We start from the raw sequence: 20,278 nt of genomic DNA, 5'->3' as shown, positions 1-20,278 counted from the left end.
CACACACACACACAGGGAGAGAGCGACTCTCTCAGATACACATTATCTCTCACACACACAGGTGGAAATATTGAGTGATCCTATTTCCATTGTTCTTTGGACATCGTTTTTTTAAATGTGTTCTACAGGACCGTCAGCAGACAGAAAACATCCCTTGCGTAACAGCAACATCTGCTGGTGGAAAAACAAAACTGTGGACTAAAGTGGACAGGGCAGACACAGGGTTTTCCCACCAGTGAGCTTCCTTCATTTAATTAACAGTAGGATTACACTTCCTTTATTTACTCGTTGTTGACTCATTTTAAGAAGCACAACCTCATGTCAGTTAAACTAATGGTGAAGTGAAACACTGCACTTACTCTATTATCAAAGATGTAACTGTTGACCCCAAGTCATCAGATTCCGGATACATGCATGAATCACAATGCCTGTCTTCCTCGCTTCTTGTTTTCCTCCCTGTTCATAAGCATGCTGTTCGAGTCGACGTGGTCACACAAGACTGGAATCAGAAGCCACACCAGGATTGTCTGTGGATCTCTGTGGACTGTGAGTAGCCTGTCTTGACAGGCCTGTCTTGACTTCACACACTCCAAATGCACATACTCCAAATAAACATAACTGCATTGATGATAATATGTGCTTTACCAAACAGAAATATATGTAATGAATCAAAACTAAAGACTAGACTATAAGTCTAACACCAAATGTGATTCTCCTTGTAGAGTGAGTGTACCACAGAAAAAACTGGAAGACATAATATGTTATAAGGAATTATGTTCAGGATGCTAACCCAGTGGGTGATGGAGCTAAACCTATACACAAAGAGATGTGCTAAGCCATGGCAACTCCATAGTTTAGAGCAGTGGTTCTCAAAGTGGTAATTTAGCATACATTATCAAATTGTAAAATTGTGAAATTGAAAACAATTAATAATTAACATTATTTGTTAAAATAATTAACAGATGGGGACCATTTGCACCAATAAAACAAGCAAATTATGTCAATTTAAGAGCACAAAGGGTATGCTGAATGGCTGTTACGATTATGGGAGGGGTCCGTGGATGTAAAATGTTCTCCCCTGTAAGCAGTCCCTTGCCCCAAAAAGTTTAAGAACCCCTGATTTAGGCTAGGTTGTTATCCAACACTCAAATATGTTGCCATTAACGACAATTTTGGAACCTAAATAACAATTGTTATAAAATGTTATAAATGTTATCTTATGGTTGGGACAGTGAGCATTGAGTAGGCTAATTATTCAGTTTAATTACAAAATCCTATCAAACATGTCAAACTAATATATGAACCATTTAAAATCATAACACCAATATGTTGTCTAATATTTTCTTTAATGTCTAGGATAAACTATTTCCATCTTAAACGGGACATGATGGGGATTCAACATATGCCCGAGACTAACCAACATTCCTGTGCTGGTGAAAAGAGACAATCCACAAACCCTGGTTTTGCTGAAACGAGAAGGGGAAGTGAGTTCACATTTGCTCGGAGTCAGATTCTTGTCATTCTGTGCTTGCTGGTGTGCTACGCTGGTCAATGTTCAGTTAGCTGCTACTCACAGAAGGGATGCCGAGTTGTGTTCAAAAACACCGAAATTGACATGTCCGTGATTTGTGTCAAAAGAAACCTGTTAGTCGTGCCGAAGGATATTCCATCATTGGTGGTGTTTTTAGACATCAATGGTAATAATATGTCTCAAATAAAAAAATACGATTTTTATAACACATCACTTCTTAGATCTTTAAGTTTGAGACAAAACCACATCTTCCTTGTTGAGGACGGATCATTCGCAAACCTGCCGGTTCTAAAGAGTTTGAATATGGCCCGTAATCATCTCACCTATCTTCCAAGGTCTGAACAACCTGCTGTCTCTACAGCTGGACAGAAACCGGATCTCCTCCATCACAAATTCATCCTTTGAGTCATGCTCAAAGTTACAAATATTGGATCTTAGCAACAATCGCTTGAATAAATTAGAGATTATTCGACACATACTACAGCACACCCCAGGTCTGCATGAGTTGGACATTCAGAATAACACATTTATGTATTTTAATTCACCGGAAATATCAAACAGGTCCTTGGCATTAAATTCACTAGATATATCACATAATCCACTGAAATCATTCAGGCTGACGTCAGACATTTTTCCTAAACTGACCACATTAAATCTATACAACTGTAGCCAGAAGGACATGATTTGGGACGTGCAGAACAAGTCTTTCCTACAACATGTGTCCAAACTTTACCTAGGAGGTGGTCACATGTCTTTGGAAAGTATGCGTGCGGTTCTGCAGACTGTCAACTCGTCCCTGACAAGTCTAACGCTAAATGACGAATCAGAGGCCCTTAGTCCGCTCATTACCGTGGCCTGCCGGATCACAACACTGACCAGCCTTCTGCTGACGAAGAACCGCATTACTGTCTTAGCAACAACAGTATTTCTAACGTGTCGGGGTCCTCTTTCACAGCTCTGCAGCAGCTGGCTAGTCTAAAGATGAGTCAAAATAACCTCACCTCGGTTCCTACTGTCATTCGCAATCTGACCAAGCTGAAAACCCTGGATTTAAGTCACAACAACATCCGTCGGCTAGGGTGCTTGGATTTTGCTCATCTGACACAACTCACTGGTCTCACTCTTTTCTCAAATCTCATCTCTAAACTGGAGGCCTGTTTTTTTCAAGATTTGAATGCGTTGGAAATATTGAGGCTTAGTAACAACCGAATTCACAGTCTGGGCAAAGCCTTCAAAAACTCTTTGCCGAATCTGAAAAGTCTGTATTTGAACTCCAATAAACTCACAAACATCAAACACAGAACCTTTAAAAGTTTACGGTCGCTCACCCATTTGACTCTAGTTAGTAACCAGATTAACATATTAGAGTCTGGGGCCTTTGAGGGTCTGATCAACCTCAAAAAACTGACCCTGTCACAAAATCAGATTGATTGTGGTAAACAGGGAATCAGACAGGAGGTCTTCAGCAGACTGAGTCATCTTACACATCTAAATATGTTTGACAATAAATGTCAGTATGACACTGACGACACCATTCCAGATCCGCCCTTTGCGAACCTGTCATCTCTTCAGACCCTCATCATCTTCACCCAACACCACAGGCTAAAGTCTAACCTACCGGCCAACTTCTTGAAAGGCTTGACAAACCTATCCGAACTCAAAGCCAGAAATATTCGCATAACGTCCCTGAAACCGGAGATGTTTACTCACACGCCTCAATTAAAGTCTCTAGAAATCAACTCCAACAACCTGGTCAAACTTGATCCAGAACTGTTTCTCCCGATCCAAAAACTGGAACAGCTCTTCGTGAGCACAACCAAACTTCAGTCGTTAGATTTCCTCATACTTGCCAACCTGTCCAAGCTCCGATTCCTGCAGGCCCAGCAAAACTCCTTCTCCATCATCAACGAGACCGTCCTGAAATCTCTCCCGGCGTTGACCTACCTCGACTTGCACGTGCGACTGCACCAACGCTTGGCTTCTGGACTTCATCGAGAACAACGCTCAGACCCAGGTCCTGGAAGGACACAGCTACACCTGCATCTTCCCGTCAAACCTCAAGGGCTCCCAGTTGCTCGATCTGGACACACGCTCCTGTCTGGAAAGCATCGGCTTCTCCTTCTACGTCTCCACCACCTGCGCTGTCCTCGCTGTCCTCGCTGGCGCCCTCTCCCACCACCACCTGCGACGGCAGGTGGTCTACGCGTACTACCTCTTCAGGGCGTTCCTCTTCGACGCCAAGCGGAAGAATGGGCGGGGAGCGTGCCAGTACGACGCCTTTGTGTCCTACAACGTCCACGATGAAGCCTGGGTGCTGAGGGAGATGCTGCCTGTGTTGGAGGGCGAGCAGGGATGGAAACTGTGTCTGCACCATCGAGACTTCCAGCCTGGTATGTGGGAGGAGGGAGGGAGGGAGGGAGGGATGAGGAAAGGAAAGCTGGAGGGATTAGCGAAGGAGGGATGGAGGGACTAGGGAAAGAGGGATGGGGGAGCGTCAGGGCCACAGCCGTGCCTCCTTGTTTTCCCTGCCCTCGTGTTTCCCTGTCCGTCATTGTCTTCACCTGTGTCTCGTTCAGTGTTTTCAGTTCTCATTAGTCTTTTCGTGTCCACCTGTGTCTTGTTGGGTTCTGTGTATTTAGGTTCCTGTTTTGTGTCTAGTCTTAGTCTTGTCCTTACCCTTGTTCCTGTGAGTACCCTGTCTGTTTCCCTATTCAAGAATAAACCCCTTGTGTAACGTTCAGTCTGGCTACCTCTCCTGCCTTGGGTCCTACCTCACCGTGACAGGGAGGGTGTCTCGGTTGACATTTTTTCCTTTTAGCAGGCATTTTAATCCTAAACTTTTCACGAGAAGGTATAGGAACCTGTTGTCTCTTGATCTGCAGTCATGTGCTCTGCCACTTAGCCCCACCTAGTTTTCATACAGTGCAGTAGCGACAGTTCTCCAGCAGGTGTCAGCCTTGTGTGTGACTTGTGCTGCGAGGACAGTGTGTTTCAGCATGGGATGTGCTCTGCAGGCAAAGCCATCATAGACAACATTACAGACGCCATTTACAGCAGCAGAAAGACCATCTGTGTGATCAGCCGTCGCTACCTGGAGAGCGAGTGGTGCTCCAGAGAGATCCAGGTCGCCAGGTGAGTCTTTGTCTTACACACACACACACACACACACACACAAAGACAGACACACATGGACACACACAAACACAAGGACAGATATAAAGTACACACAAAGACACACGCAAAGACATGCACACAGTGCACATGCACACAGACACACAGACACACACACACACACACACACACACTGACCCAACCGGCCGTACCCCCTCCATTCTCCCTGGCTTCCGCCTGTTTGACGAGCGCAAGGACGTGTTGATCCTGGTGTTCCTGAAGGAGATCCCAGCCCAGCAGCTGTCTCCCTACCACCGCATGAGGAGGCTGCTGAAGAGGCAGACCTACCTGAGCTGGCCCAGAGCCGCACAGCACAGCCGGCTCTTCTGGCACAAGCTCCGCCTGGCTCTGGAGACCAGCAAGGGCTCTGGAGAGGAGAACTCCCTCATCACTGGGCTGGAGGGACCCTGACACACGCACGCACACACACACACACTCCTACACACATAGACATATACACACACACACATAGGCTACTCATACACTCACACACACATAGACTTACACACACACATATGCTACTCTTACACTCACACACACACACATAGATACACACACACACATAGGCTACTCTTACACTCACACATACACACATAGATACACACATACGCTACTCATACATTCACACACACATACGTTACTCATACACTCACACACACATATATACACACACACATAGGCTACTCATACACTCACACACACATACGTTACTCATACACTCACGCACACACATATATACACACACACATAGGCTACTCATACACTCACACACACTCATACACGTGTACCAACAAGTAGACAGTCACACACACATGCACACAGGCTTACACACATTCACAGGCAATCAACATCAAGCAGGAAATGCAAGAGAATTTTAAATACTTCAAATAGTTTTACTCCTACTCAAACTGAACCTTTAACAAACTTTCCAGTCGGTATGTCTTCAGTAAACATTTCTTGTCAACCTTGTTATTGTAGACTTGAAGTAATTACAGTACTATACTTTTCATACTGTTGATAATTATGTTTATTTTTTACGTTCAGGATGACAGAAATCAAGGAATGATCATTGAATGCGAAAGAGTGGAAACAAACTTTAGATTGTTGCTGTACTGAAAATGTTAATGAAATAGAACGTATGCTTTGCTGTATTAGTAGAAAAAATTACATAGTGATTTTACAGAAAGATGATTACATTTAAATGTTATGTAATACATACAGACATAAAACATGAATACGAGACAACATATTTCTTTTATCCAAGTGTTCCACATTCCTCTGACTCCATACTAACACAACTTGTGGTATACAGCAAACACAAAAGTCTTCATGTTGTCAACAGTCATATCTTTGTGTTTACTATTCATATGATGAATACAGTATTCTGTTTATGAAACAGATCTATTAATTACACAGAGCAATACATACAAAGTAAAACTGCACATAAAGTAATGACCAACAGAAGTCCCATTGAACATCAAGTTTCAAACCAAATAAAAATACTATACTCTTTTTTTCTCAGCATAGTAAGTTCATCTGTATTGTAAGGTGCAATGTATAGTGCAATGTATTCAAATCAACATTTATTTGGATAGCCCTTTTCGCAAGCAATGTCACAGAGGGCTTGGCGTATGCCAGCAGAACTGCCCCTCGACCAACCTAAACCCTCAAGGAAGACAAGGAAAAACTACCAAGAAGAAATTGAAGAAACCTTGGGGGAGAAATTAGTTGAGGGATCCCCTGCTCCAGAGACTTTGTGAATTGTAGTTCCATACCAGGAACATTTCAGTCAGTCTTCCTACTCCTATAAAAACAAACAAATATGCACCGATAGTAATCAAACATATTGTATTTCAACTAATGTAAACTCCTTCCACCCCACCCCCACTCTCTCTCTCTCTCTCCAACAAACACACACACACACACTGAAAACCCAGGTGGAGCCAGAAAGCAAATATAGAGATGTACTCACAGCAAGCACTGTAACACCCTCATTGTCCACTTCTTGGCAGGGTCGGCACACATAAACCTGCCGTCTTTGGTGTGGAAGCTACGATGACGCAGAGATAGGACAGAGTGAGTCTGTTAGTCTCTCACACATGATCTGTTCCCAGCACATACATCACACACACTGCTATCACTTTCATGACCTTTCCCTCGGTCTCTCTCTTTCCCTCTCTCTTTGTCTCTCTCTCCCTCTCTGTCTCCCTCTCCCTGTCTCCATCTCTCTCTCTACCTCTCTCTCCGTCCACTGGATTGTGTAACTGTTTCTCAAATCATCACAATCACACTTTACATTTACATTTACATTTAGTCATTTAGCAGACGCTCTTCTTCAGAGCGACTTACAGTAAGTACAGGGACATTCCCCCGAAGCAAGTAGGGTGAAGTGCCTTGCCCAAGGACACAACGTCATTTGGCACAGCCAGGAATCGAACTGGCAACCTTCTGATTACTAGCCTGATTCCCTAACCGTTCAGCCACCTGACTCCCTACTCCCCACTTTAGCTGTGTTCGATCTTCATGAAGCGCCGACAGCCGCCGACAACAGGCTGCAGCCGGCTGACTCGAAGCTGAGAATCGAGAAACATCTCAAACATGCAGTTTCGAGTCGAGAAACATCTCAAACATGCAGGACAGGGGTGCCCTGAGGACCAGGGTTGAGAACCACCGCTCTAAACACACTCGAGTCGCAGGCTGTGTGATGGTTTGTGGCGGAGCTGTGGGGTCTCACTCACATGACGGCTTGGAGGTCACAGCTGGAGCTGATGGTCTGAATGGTAAATCCGATCATTCGGTGGCAGCGTACAGGTCGCTGGTAGTACCTCAGACAGCAGCTTGCTACACACATATCACACACACATACACAGAGACACGCACACACGCATTCAAATACAGGCACACAGACACACACAGAGAAACAAAAAGTAAAAGGTGTGACCTTCAACAGCAGCGAGCAGTAATCCATTTGAACCCTTATCAGCAAACAGTAAACTCGCTCTGGATAAGAGCGTCTGCTAAATGACTAAACGTAAAATGACTAAATGTAAACAGCGGCAGGTCAGTCTCACCTGATTCTGAGGTGGTGAAGAGCACACAGCTGAGGACTAGCACCAACAGCAGCCTGGTACACGTCATGTCGGAGCGAGGAGTGTGCGTGAGTGCGTGTGCAGCGAGAGCGGCGTCTAGTGAGACTGAATGCGGGAGAGCAGGAGCCGGCTGATCTGCTTGTCTCTCTATGTGTGGTGGTGACAGCAGGAGGGAGGCTGGTTGGATGGTGAGGGAAGGAGCGACTGCAGCCTTAAGTAGGCTAGCAGCAGGGTTTTCCCCTGAATGCCTTGACTGGCAGTTGGAAAATACTTGGCAAGCCACCACCACCATGCCCCCTTCACCCCCCCCTCCCCCCCCCCCTCCCCCCCCTGAACCCACCCCCTAACACCACGCCCCCTTTCACCACCCCACCACTACAACCACGCCCCCCTCACACACCTGTTTGTATGAGCTGGAAAAGACGGGGAGGGTAATTAAGTAAGGATTAGGAAGTGTGTGGAAAGGAAGGGTGTTCAAAGTGCGTCATTCTCTGTTATCAAGCATTTTTCTTATTGTGGGATAACAAGAGAGAGAGAAAGAGAGGGGGTGCATGGTGGAGCGATTCCTGTCAGTGTCGAATCTCTCGTTTATTAGAATCCCAAATCCCTCAGTGAATATTAAAAAAATTATTTACGTGTGCGCAAGTGGACTGCTATGCTTTTCGAGATTAATTATCTACATCCAAGCTCCTGGGAACAAACTAAAAAAACTGGACTTTCCACATTGTATTGCTCAATGTTCCGGGTTCAAACTTGACTGCAAAAAAAGTGAATGAAAGTTTGAACAGCAATGCTGTTCATCCGAAGAGAGTAAAAATATGTTCAATGGAATGTTAAAAGTTGAGAGTGCACCTCCCTTCATAAAAATGACTCGCTTCACCTCGAGGTTGTGCGGCTGACCTGACCTTACCTGACCTGCCAGATGGTTTGTTACACATGGGTTAGTGTGCACGTGCCTGTGCAGCCTTTCCACATTCGTCCCCCCGGTCATGGGCCCATGGGCTTGAAGTTACACAGGTGTAGTTGATGAGCAAGATGGCGCACGCTGCCCCCGTGCCATGCATGAACTGGGCTTTTTCCCATAAAACACGACAGCAGATGTGCGACGAGGACGAGGTGAGACGAGGACGAGGTGAGCTCTGACAGGAGCCGTGCGCCGCGTCCTTGAATGTGGTGGACGATTGTCTTTGACAAAGGCTCACTCTTCAGACTTGTCTCTCTGGCGTTTCATGAAGCTTGCAAGCTGACACATACAGACACAAGCAGGGGTCCTCCTGCCTCACGTGCCTTTACAGTTTTTTTTATTCGCTTTGGTACTATTTTCACAAGTAAGGTGTACATTTTCAAAACTCTTAGTACAAAAATCCAAACTGATCACACTTTTAACGCAGCTAGTCATTCTTTCAAAAACTGATGGAATGCTTTCAGTCAGTTGCACATGTTTCCAGTCCACATAATCATTGTTTCAAACACAAGATTATTGTAATATGTAATGGGAACATTTGGTTTAATCACCGAAACACAACAGTATGATCTTCTTTCAGTTTAGTACTTTTAACAATCAGTTCATCCAACAGCAAACAATGCAAGATACATGTTTCAAATCGGCCTTAGAAGTGCTGAAATTACAGTTTTTTTTATTCGCTTTGGTACTATTTTCACAAGTAAGGTGTACATTTTCAAAACTCTTAGTACAAAAATCCAAACTGATCAAACTTGTAACGCAGCTAGTCATTCTTTCAAAACCTGATGGAATGCTTTCAGTCAGTTGCACATGTTTCCAGTCCACATAATCATTGTTTCAAACACAAGATTATTGTAATATGTAATGGGAACATTTGGTTTAATCACCGAAACACAACAGTATGATCTTCTTTCAGTTTAGTACTTTTAACAATCAGTTCATCCAACAGCAAACAATGCAAGATACATACAGATACACGTTTCAAATCGGCCTTAGAAGTGCTGAAATTAATATGTTCCAGTACTATGTAAAAGACAGATTACACAGTTTCACATTAGGCAATACACTTACATTACTCACATTTACATAATAAATAATAATTTCCAAAATATCCATCCTATGTGTAATCAAGTGAAGGATCAATGAAGACATCGTCTACAATCATTTGGGCAAATTACGTAGTTTTCACTATTTTTCAGATATAATTGTAACATAGGTATACTTTCTATTATGTAACTAAATGAGAACAAAACATAACATTTAGAGGCCCCATGCCCACCTCTCTGACCTCTCTGTTGGTGCCCATGCCCACCTCTTTGACCTCTCTGTTGGTGCCCATGCCCACCTCTCTGACCTCTCTGTTGGTGCCCATTCCCACCTCTCTGACCTCTCTGTTGGTGCCCATGCCCACCCCTCTGACCTCTCTGTTGGTGCCCATGCCCACCCCTCTGACCTCTCTGTTGGTGCCCATGCCCACCTCTTTGACCTCTCTGTTGGAGCCCATGCCCACCTCTCTGACCTCTCTGTTGGTGCCCATGCCCACCTCTTTGACCTCTCTGTTGGTGCCCATGCCCACCTCTTTGACCTCTCTGTTGGTGCCCATGCCCACCTCTCTGACCTCTCTGTTGGTGCCCATGCCCACCTCTCTGACCTCTCTGTTGGTGCCCATGCCCACCTCTCTGACCTCTCTGTTGGTGCCCATGCCCACCTCTCTGACGGATCCCTTGTCCACAAGCTCTTCCTATTCCTTGCTGTCTATCCTGCTATGTTGAAAGAAATTGCCAGTGTTTACGCCCCCACTTTTACGTATATCTAATGACCAATTGTGGTTACCCCAATCTGAAATCAAGTAGCAATAACGAGTATTCATCATGTGTGGTTAATTTATATGTTCGTACAAAAACACATTTTATTTCTGTAGTTCTCAAAATCAATATACTGTTTATTGCTGAAATGAAAATATATAGGTTTACCAAATGGTTCAGTGATTAACCATTAAGATCAGTTGGATTAAGTGTTGGTCAAATGTATTTACGCAAATTAGATGAGAAGCATATCAAAAGTATTGTGAGCATTGCATTGTGAAAGACAATTACTTCATATGAAAGGTATTTCTTTGATGACACACTAATTAGGTGTGGTGAAAAAAGTGATTGTGTAATTTTGTGCATTGTACTTTGTCAATTAAACGTGATTACATGTTTGAAAAAATAGACTTTTTGATGATCTGCTTTGAGTTTTGTACTAACAGTTGTTGTTAGTACAAATGTACCACATACTTGTGAAAATAGTACCAAAGCGAAAAAAAAAACTGTAAGATCCTTTGTCCAGACCTCTCCCTTTATACCCTGTCCCAAATAACGGATACTGTGGAAGAAAAGAGGGCCTTCTCCCACTCCAGTCCAGATACATGGACCATAAACAGACCATAAACATCTCCAAACTCCTCATCTCTGTCGTAAATGAACAGTAACACCCCCGGTAGGTACATTCCAGAGATTACACTTAATCATTTAGCAGACGGTCTTATCCAGAGTGACAGTGAGTACAGGGACAAGGACCCAACGTCATTTTGCCCGGAAACATTCGGATTAATAGCCCAATTCCACTCAGCCATCTGACCCATATGTCCATGATAGCTCATCACACCTGAACAATGGAGCACTCATTGGGTTTTCTCCCAATGCACTGAGCTCCCAGGTATAGACCCAGCCGGGTCAGAGCCAGGAGACAGAGGCTGGGAGACCCTCAGATTCCGGATCTCAGGACTGACAAGATACCAACTCTGGATAGGGGCTCTAGATGGAGCTGATCAGATCATCATGAATTCAGGATCAAATACACACACACTTCTGCATACACACACACATTTTCACGCATACACACACAGATCAGACCTCAATCTACCCACAGATATCTGTAACGGCAAATGATGCTTGTCAAGCTCCCACCCAGGACTTTCTGACGTCACACTGGTCTTTAAAAAGAACACAAGAACTATAAATAGCCACCGTTTAGACATCTAAAAATAGACACAGATCAGAGTGAGGGCAGGGCTTTGTGTGCTTGTTTGACCAGGTGTGTGGAGACAAAAGATTTACGTCAATGCTTGTGTAACACGCAAGACCTAGAAAACTATAGTGAAAGTTAGATGACATGAACTCCTCATTACGTTGGAATGAGGAAATGGGAAATTATAAAAATAGAACAATATCAGTATAAACGTCAAGGGCAGGCTTTTGTCATAAATGTAATCTGAAGAAGGTCTGCGTGTGTGTGTGTAATCTAGCGTGAATGATTGATTGATGATCCTAGTAAATTGTTAGACTGCGTCACAGGGAAATGCTATAAAGATGTTTGACGCTTTTCTTAGAGAGTGGTGGAACAAGCGCGGTAGCATGATTGTAGAACTGATTGATCCTGCAGAGGGGTCCAGACTAAACCCTCAATATTGTACTTGGACATTCTGTTCGAAAAGGGTTCTGTCCAAGATGAAGTTCTGTCTGGAATGATCACGTATATCCTATAGAGAAAAATAGATTTATAGATATAGAGGATCCAGAGACAGACTCCTCTGCACAGTATGGCATTGTGTCAGATTGTTCTCTTTGAGAAAGAAGTTGCGTGGAAAGTGCTGCTGGCTTGTCTTTTAAAGTGTCGTCACACGGTCTGATGAAAGACCAGCAGCGGAGCTTTGACCTGTGATAAGACACATCATGTGACATCTCCTGAGAGGGTTTCTGTTACTAACCATGTACTTTTTACATTCCTTAAAGTGGTTTCTGGGGCTTAGCACATGTAATAACTAACCTGGATAATTATTAATTGTGTGTAAATGTGTGTGTGTGTGTGTGTCTATTGTTCTTGTTCCCATGAGAGGTCAACGTCAAAGAGCATGCACAAACACTACACACACAAACATGACCCTGGGAAGCCCCAAACTCCCCCTGGGCTGGTTTCGAGGGGAGTGAGATCAGGTGTATTCTCCAGGTATCATTCTCCTATTACTCCTCACTTTGGTTCTTCCATTCCTGCTCTCGGTCTCCTGCAGAGCTCTCTTCTCCTGCCTCCTCTCCTATTCTCAAACCTGCCCGGCGATATGAGGATTTATACCATCCTATTGGCTCTCCTTGGGCTGGCCGTCATGGAGACCACCACTCAGAATTCTGTCCAGGCAGCAGGTAAGTCTCTTGGAAAACTGAAAGTACTTTTTGAAACATAGGGACTCTGTCGTAGCTATCCGGTGTGTGCGTTTTTGCCTGAGTGCGTGCGTGTTTGAGTCTATTCATATCAACTTTTGTTTGTGTGCATGTTCCTGTTCATGTTGTTGTTTTGTGTGTGTATGTGCATGGATGTGTGCATGTGTGTGTCTGTTCATATGTTGTCGTTTTATGTGTGTGTACCGGTGCGTGTGTGTGTACATGTGCGTGTGTGTTCCAGTTCCACATAGCTGCTGCACCAGCTACTCCAGGGCGTCTGCAGTAAAGACTCTGGTGAGGAGGAAGGCTGTGGTGAGATGTGTACATCAGGACATCACAGGACCGTGTAACACCAAGGCTCTCATGTACGACACCCACCACTCTCTCCTGTCTGTGTGTATGTGTGGGCGTCTGTGAGTCTTTATTTCATTCTTTCTCTTTCTGTCCCTCCTCCTCCACCTTTCATTGTTTGTGATGTTCCTGGTATACATTACAAGATCCCAGATCCCATTACAAGATCCCAACATCCTTAAAACATGTCTGCAATTCTACCTGACTCTGACTCAACTCCAATCGACTCAATTGGATTCTATTCTATTCAGTTCTGCTCGACTTGACTCGACTCAGCTTGACCCGACGCTATTCAATTCTGCTCTCGTCCACTGCCTAGCTGGGTCGTGTGGGACGGGGCTTCTGATTGGCTATGGTGGAGTGACTGTGTGATCATGGTGTGTTTCAGCCTGGTGACCCAGAAGGGAGGCAGAGTGTGTGTCAACCCCAGGGCTAGGACGATACACCCACTGCTCAAAAAGATATGGTAGACGACACACACACGCATGTGTTTATGCAGACACACATATTCTGATGCACCAAACGTATCATGTTTATGTCTTCCTCCACAACAGCACAGGCAAACAATCCCGGAGGGACGGAAAACGACCCAAACAGAGAAAACAGAGTCTGAGAACTCAACACCAACACACCCACATGCAATAAAAAAAAAAATCTTTGTCAAATGTTTGCGAGTGGTGACATGTGTACATAAACCTTCTGCGTGTTTAAAACACCAATGTTGATTATAGATAACGTCTTCGACACTTTCGCTGCAACACTTTATAACTCACAGCAAAAAAAAATAGACCTGTTTTATCAATCTAAAGTAACGTTTGCGGATGAACTTGAATGTTACTGGAATGTGGATGGAATGGGTGTAGAATTTGAGGATGATAGCTTGTTATTCAAACTGGTTCTGATTTCAGAGAGATACATTCAATCTTGTGCATGTTTGTCCATGCGCATGTGTGTGTGTGTGTGATGCGTGCAAAGGTTTGTGTGAAGCGTGAAGAACTGGAGATCTAATCAAACACATTCCCAGATGCAGAAAGGGACCTACTTGTAGAACTGGGTTGACAAGTTTAATGACAGAAAACGGCATCACGGCAGAAAAAAAAAGACTTGATAGATTGACAAAATAGGTTAAAGAGTCAATCAAAAGGCACTTGGAATAAGAATGAAGAGACCATTACACAATATAGGAAGAACAGTTTGGGTGTATATCTGTACTGATGTATTAAATATATGAAATGAGCAGTGTTGTCTTCCTCTGGTTGTTTCTCCTGGATGTTACTGACCACAGAAGCTCGACAGCAGTGTGGGCTGAAGGAAGGCCTCAGAGATAGACCGCGTAGATTCAGTGTTGGAACAAGAGGACAGGAGAACAGGAGACAGACATTTAAGGCATGCATGGTGTCCAGAGCACACACACACTCACTTTGACGTACACTCAATATAGACACACACACACACACACTCACATTGAAGTACACTCAATCTAGACACACTCACTCACACATACACAGGTACACGTGGACATCCTGTGTGTTCAACGCAGACACACATACACACACACACTCACTCGTCCGCATACACGCAGACACTCAACACAGATGCACGTTCACACTCAGACAGACATACACACAATACTCACAATAAAACATCTACACGTACAAAGTGCCTGCAGTAAAGCGTTTTGGTCTGGTCAACAATGATAGTGACCCTGTGTACAGTTACACACATAACAGCTCGTTTTCATGCTGCATGCTTCACAACAGTAAAGGTTTGCACACTTGTCTATTATTTGAGTGAGCATGGCAGTAAGAGAGAGAGAGAAAGAGAGAGAGAGAGAGAGAGAGAGAGAGACAGAGAGAGACCTAGAAAAAAGAAGCAGAATGAATGAATGAATGAACTAAACGCAGGGAGGAGTGTGTGTATGTGCAAGAGAGTCCACCAGAGAAGTAGTTCAGCTATCTCATCATTCCCTGTCATTTGGCTCGTCCTCTGTCAGCCTCTCCCTCTCTCTGTGCCTCTGGATCCCCCGCCAGATACGACAGAGCACCCCTCCGCTGCGCGCACACACACACACACGTACACAATAACGTAGGATTAAGTTTCAAGTTACCCAACACCCACAGAAACACACACGCTCACAAAAAAAACACACACAATGAAATGCAAAACACATACACACACACCAGAAACACACACGCACACATACACAGGACTCACCGTAGTCGCAGGTAGCGGAGGTCTTCCTTAGTGATGTCGTTGAGGACATCACTCAGCGTGTACTCCTCCATCACAAACTGAGACAGAAGACAAGCATGTTTAACCATACCACAACCAAGACACAACCATGTTTAACCATACCACAACCAAGACACAACCATGTTTAACCATACCACAACCAAGACACAACCATGTTTAACCATACCACAACCAAGATACAGCCATAACTAATCTTACCTAACCATACACAACCACACAGTCACAGCAAAACCATATACATATAACTATATCACAACCACACATGTACCAAAACATGATAGAACCCATGGGAAACTCTGATAGGAAAGCATGTCGAACCCTCTCTACTGTGTCGTGGTCCGCCCCCTGGTCTTTCAGCCAATCAGTGAGCTGCTTGTCGGGCTCGTGGTCAGCTGCTACATGGAAGATGGAGGGAGGAGGGAGGTCTAGAAAAGAGAGAGGAGAGAGAGAAGAGAGCGGAGAAAGAGACAGGAGAGATAGGAGAGTCACCCAGTGACTGGATGAGTTGGGGCTAGTTTCTAAACTGCAAAAATGGGTGAGGTCAAGTGAGGTCAGGTGAGGTCAGGTGGTCTACCTGGAGGCCTGTGTCTGCCCCTGGCCAGCTCCAGGTCATTTGTTCTCTGCTGCAGGGTGGTCTTTAGAACCTGCTGGAACTCCTTCTCCCTCTGGAGCAACTCCTCTAGGAGCCTGGGGGCAGACGGAAAGTGTATGTGGTGAGTGAGTGGGTGGGTGGGTGAGTGGGTGAGTGAGTTGCATTGCTGCCATTGCATGTCTGTATTTGTGTGTGTGTGTGCTAGGGTATGTGTGTGTCCATGTGAGTAGATGCTAGTCTGTGTGTGTGTGTGTGTGTGTGTGTGTGTGCGTGTGTGTGTACCTGTTGGTTTCCTGTTTGAGTCGTCCCAGTTGTGAGCCCAGCAGATGATGCGAGCGCTGGGGGTCGTGGGAGGGGGTGGAGTTCAGCGTGCTAACCCCTGAGGTCACAGGTTCAGAGGTCACACTGGGGTCGTCGGCGGGGGGGGCTCCCACGGGCCCAAACTCCACCTCCTCCTCGTCCACCTCGTCGTCCTTGTCCGCTCCCTCGCTCTCCGACGCCGGCCCAAAGTGGGTCTGGAGCTCTGGGGGAGGGGTCAGACACCAGGAGGAGAGGAGAGCAGAGGAGAAGAGGAAAGGAGGGGAGAGGAGAGCAGAGGAGAAAAGGAAAGGAGGGGAGAGCAGAGCAGAGCAGAGGAGAAGAGGAAATGAGGGGAGAGGAGAGCAGAGGAGAAGAGCAAAGGAGGAAAGGAGGGGAGAGGCTGACTCAGGAAGTGTGTCTGTGTGATTACCACACAGATAAGGGACAAGCTGGCAGACGTACAGGACTCTAGTATGGGAAACACACGTGCACGCGCAGGCGCACACACTGCCATACACACTGCCATACACAAAGACACACAGGAAGGACACACACCTGGTATGAGGATGGTCACAGCAGCCTGGACAGCTCTCCTGATGATGTTGTCCATCGCAAACATCCAGTGAGGCTTGATGTGATGGTTCCTCAGGACCTTGTTTACCTGGACACACACACACGCACACAGAAACACACACAGATTCACACACATGATCTGTTATCTGGTGAATGTGTGGGCTGGCAATTTCGCTTTTGCTTGAGGTGTGTATTTATGTGTGCGTGTGTCTGCGTGTGTGTGTGCTCACAGAGTCCTGGAACCCAAACAGCACCAGCTGTATCTGGTTGATGGAGGTTGAGTCAAAGTCTAGGTCCAGTTTGAGTTTGGAGATGGTGGTTGCCATGACGCGTCGCTCGGGGGAATGGATGAAGTCTCTCAGAATACAGATGATCTGTTTGATGTGGTCTACAGATAGCTGGAGCTCCTCGCTGCCCTGCACACACACACACACACACACACACAAACAAACACACAAACACACATTCCTGCATTATCGTACTTGGCTGAATACAGCTCTTCGGTACTCAAAACAGAAGCAGCCCCAGCACACACACACACACACACACACACAAAGATTACCACCATAAAACAAGTCCAGCAGTCAGAGAAGCGACACAGCGAGGCAGACAGCCCACAGCGAGGCAGACAGCCCACAGCGAGGCAGACAGCCCACAGGGAGGCAGACAGCCCACAGCGAGGCAGACAGCCCACAGGGAGGCAGACAGCCCACAGGGAGGCAGACAGCCCACAGCGAGGCAGACAGCCCACAGGGAGGCAGACAGCCCACAGGGAGGCAGACAGCCCACAGCGAGGCAGACAGCCCACAGGGAGGCAGACAGCCCACAGGGAGGCAGACAGCCCAGAGGGAGGCAGACAGCCCACAGCGAGGCAGACAGCCCACAGGGAGGCAGACAGCCCACAGGGAGGCAGACAGCCCAGAGGGAGGCAGACAGCCCAGAGGAAGCAGCACCTGGATGTGGTTCTCCATCAGGTTGGACATGACCTTGTCCTGGTCCTCGTTGAGGACCTTGTAGAGGATGGCTCTGCGCTCGCTGTCCTTCTTCAGCAGGAACAGACCCCCGTCCCTGTCCTCGGGGGAGAGGGGCGTGCTGCGGTCCTCCGACACCGAGCCCTCGTCAGGAACGCTGAGACACACGCACACGTTTGAATGCACACACACACACACACACACATTCGAATGCATACACACGCAAACAAGGTTCAAATGCACACACACGTTTACACACATGCCCACACAGTCACGTCCAAACACACACACACAGACAGACGAACACACACACACACATATACACAGAATGGATCAGGTTGTGATTTAGAACTGAAAGTTGGGGTTTTACCAACTGAGAGATCATCTGGTTGTTAGGGATACTAAGAATGCATGTGTGTGTGTGTGCTAGCGTTAGGGCCTGCATGCTTGCGTGTGTGTGTGTGTGTGAACTAGGAGTCAGGAGTGAGAGCGAGATGGAGGGGTAGAACAGCAGAGGGATGACATGGTGAGTGTGTGAGAGTGTGTGTGTGAGAGTGTGTGTGGGATCTGCAGCTTGTAAATTCATCAGGGCTCATTAGAAGGACGCCGTAAAAGGAAGTAGAGCAGAACCAGGGTTCTGGAGGTCCACCTGTCCCCCCCCCCCCCCCACACGCACACGCACAGCCTCAACAGCACACACACACACACTCAAACACCTACAAGAGCACACACACACATACACACTCAAACTCCTACAAGAGCACACACACACACACATACACACTCAAACACCTACAAGAGCACACACACACACACCTGAGGTAGTTGGCGTTTGGGGGTTTGAGCAGGTTCTCTGATCCCGAGCGCTTCTTCTTCTGGAAGAACACGTCGTGTTTTGAGTCACAGTCTGGACTCACCGAGCCGTGCTCACTGCTGCTGCTCCCAGTGGCCTCACCCTGCAACTGCACCGGCAACGACACGCTGCGGATGTAGTCTGATCCCCCCCCCCCAACACACACACACACAGAGACACACGCATACGCACACATATACACACACGCAGGCATAGACTCACGCATACACACACACACAGACACACACGTACATACATAGACGTCATTGGTTAACATACATCGAGGGTCATAGTACACACCAGGGTGACCCAAACACACCATAAGAGAGAGAGAGCGAGAGAGAACGAGACAGAGAAAGAGCGGGTAGAAACCAGGAAAAATCCTGAAATCATTCCGATTATTGGGTGTGCTTTGCCTTCGGCAAGGGCACAACCTTTGTTCTCTCACATATATATTATTATTATTGGGTGTGCTCAAGCCTTCGGCGAGAGCACAACCTTTGTTCTCTCACATATATATTATTATTATTTTTATTATTCTTTTTGCCCCCCTAAAACTCAGTCAATATTTGGCCTACATAGACAACGTAGGTGTCAAAAGTTTCGTCTTGGTAGCGATTGAGTTGCTTCTATTGGAATTTACGTTCCGTTGCATGGTTTAGGCTTAAGTTAAGTTTTTGTGGCGAAAAGTGAAGCTAACGGTGGCTAATTTGCTAGCCACAGTCACTGACGTTACTAACGTCACTATGTCACTAACGTCACGAAAACACGCGTGACTACCTTTGGCAGAACATTCGTTTCGCATCTGTTAACTTGGGGGATAGCTAGGCTAACTATAGCTTTACTGCAAGGCAGCTGCAGAAACGCCACAAGCAAAGAGGCCAGGGTGATAAATATTTACTCATTTTACTTTGTGATATGACACACAATTGTGATGTGTAATGTACAATATAAGCTGATATTATTAAGGAAGTACATCTACTTTCGGAAACAGTAGTCTACTATTTCACTGAAATATTAGCATCATGACATTAGCCTGTGTAGCCCGGGCAACACATACTACAGTGGTCTATGATGTATCTGTTTTCAATCGTTAAAATAAACATTCCTCACATATACATTTTCGTTGTAGGATTTATTCTGACATTAGTAAACGATTTGTTGGTGAAATTACCATTACCTGTGGTTTCAAACCAGTGTAGCTCACTGCAACGCTGTAGCTTACGCGAGACACACTACAAAAACATCTAGCTACAGTACACAGCTGTTTAGGAAGTCAAACGGCGACAGAAAATGTTCGGCACTCCCCTTACTTAAATCAAAAGTCTATCTAACTACTAACCTGAACTTCATTGCCACAGCCTAAACGTTGTCAATCTGTTCATGAAAATAATTAATTTCAACCTAAACCGTACAACGGAACGTTAAATC

The 20,278-nt window shown here is 45.7% G+C and overlaps 3 protein-coding genes across 3 annotated transcripts in view; 1 reads left to right on the top strand and 2 right to left on the bottom strand.

Annotated features, from left to right (window-relative positions):
* The first annotated feature begins 2,210 nt into the window (after positions 1-2,210).
* LOC136957977 (toll-like receptor 13) lies at positions 2,211-5,113 on the top strand. Its single transcript, XM_067252194.1, is given in 5 exon segments — positions 2,211-2,292; positions 2,427-3,486; positions 3,488-3,921; positions 4,546-4,659; positions 4,869-5,113. Coding segments are annotated over 5 exon segments (1,935 nt in total).
* A 592-nt stretch (positions 5,114-5,705) lies between these two features.
* On the bottom strand, positions 5,706-8,012 carry ccl20b (chemokine (C-C motif) ligand 20b). The gene is made up of 4 exons (XM_067251432.1): positions 7,774-8,012; positions 7,441-7,543; positions 6,675-6,752; positions 5,706-6,506 (listed from the first exon to the last, which is right to left on the bottom strand). Exons 1-4 carry the CDS (start codon positions 7,838-7,840, stop codon positions 6,488-6,490), a joined length of 267 nt encoding a protein of 88 aa, XP_067107533.1. The 5' UTR covers positions 7,841-8,012; the 3' UTR covers positions 5,706-6,487.
* A 6,335-nt stretch (positions 8,013-14,347) lies between these two features.
* map3k15 (mitogen-activated protein kinase kinase kinase 15) overlaps positions 14,348-20,278 on the bottom strand; it is a gene marked incomplete at its 5' end in the record, with an annotated part of 15,698 nt that continues 9,767 nt past the window's right edge. The window contains 9 exon segments of the mRNA XM_067251375.1: positions 14,348-15,356; positions 15,520-15,596; positions 15,877-15,983; positions 16,133-16,245; positions 16,433-16,673; positions 17,006-17,111; positions 17,254-17,439; positions 17,977-18,151; positions 18,811-18,988. Coding sequence (XP_067107476.1) covers positions 15,266-15,356; positions 15,520-15,596; positions 15,877-15,983; positions 16,133-16,245; positions 16,433-16,673; positions 17,006-17,111; positions 17,254-17,439; positions 17,977-18,151; positions 18,811-18,988 — 1,274 coding nt within the window.

This window comes from Osmerus mordax, chromosome 15 (assembly GCF_038355195.1).
Source record: "Osmerus mordax isolate fOsmMor3 chromosome 15, fOsmMor3.pri, whole genome shotgun sequence".
NCBI classification, from domain to species: domain Eukaryota; kingdom Metazoa; phylum Chordata; class Actinopteri; order Osmeriformes; family Osmeridae; genus Osmerus; species Osmerus mordax.
Note: the sequence above shows the minus strand (reverse complement) of the source record. Positions and strands in the feature narration are given on the sequence as shown.

What these genes read in the sequence shown, in the direction of transcription:
- ccl20b (XM_067251432.1), bottom strand. Translation starts at nt 7,840, where the DNA reads ATGACGTGTACCAGGCTGCTGTTGGTGCTAGTCCTCAGCTGTGTGCTC. An exon ending in CTTCACCACCTCAGAATCAG is followed by an intron (nt 7,544 to 7,773) that starts GTGAGACTGACC and finishes ATATGTGTGTAG; the next exon opens with CAAGCTGCTGTCTGAGGTAC. An exon ending in TGTGACCTCCAAGCCGTCAT is followed by an intron (nt 6,753 to 7,440) that starts GTGAGTGAGACC and finishes GCGTCATCGTAG; the next exon opens with CTTCCACACCAAAGACGGCA.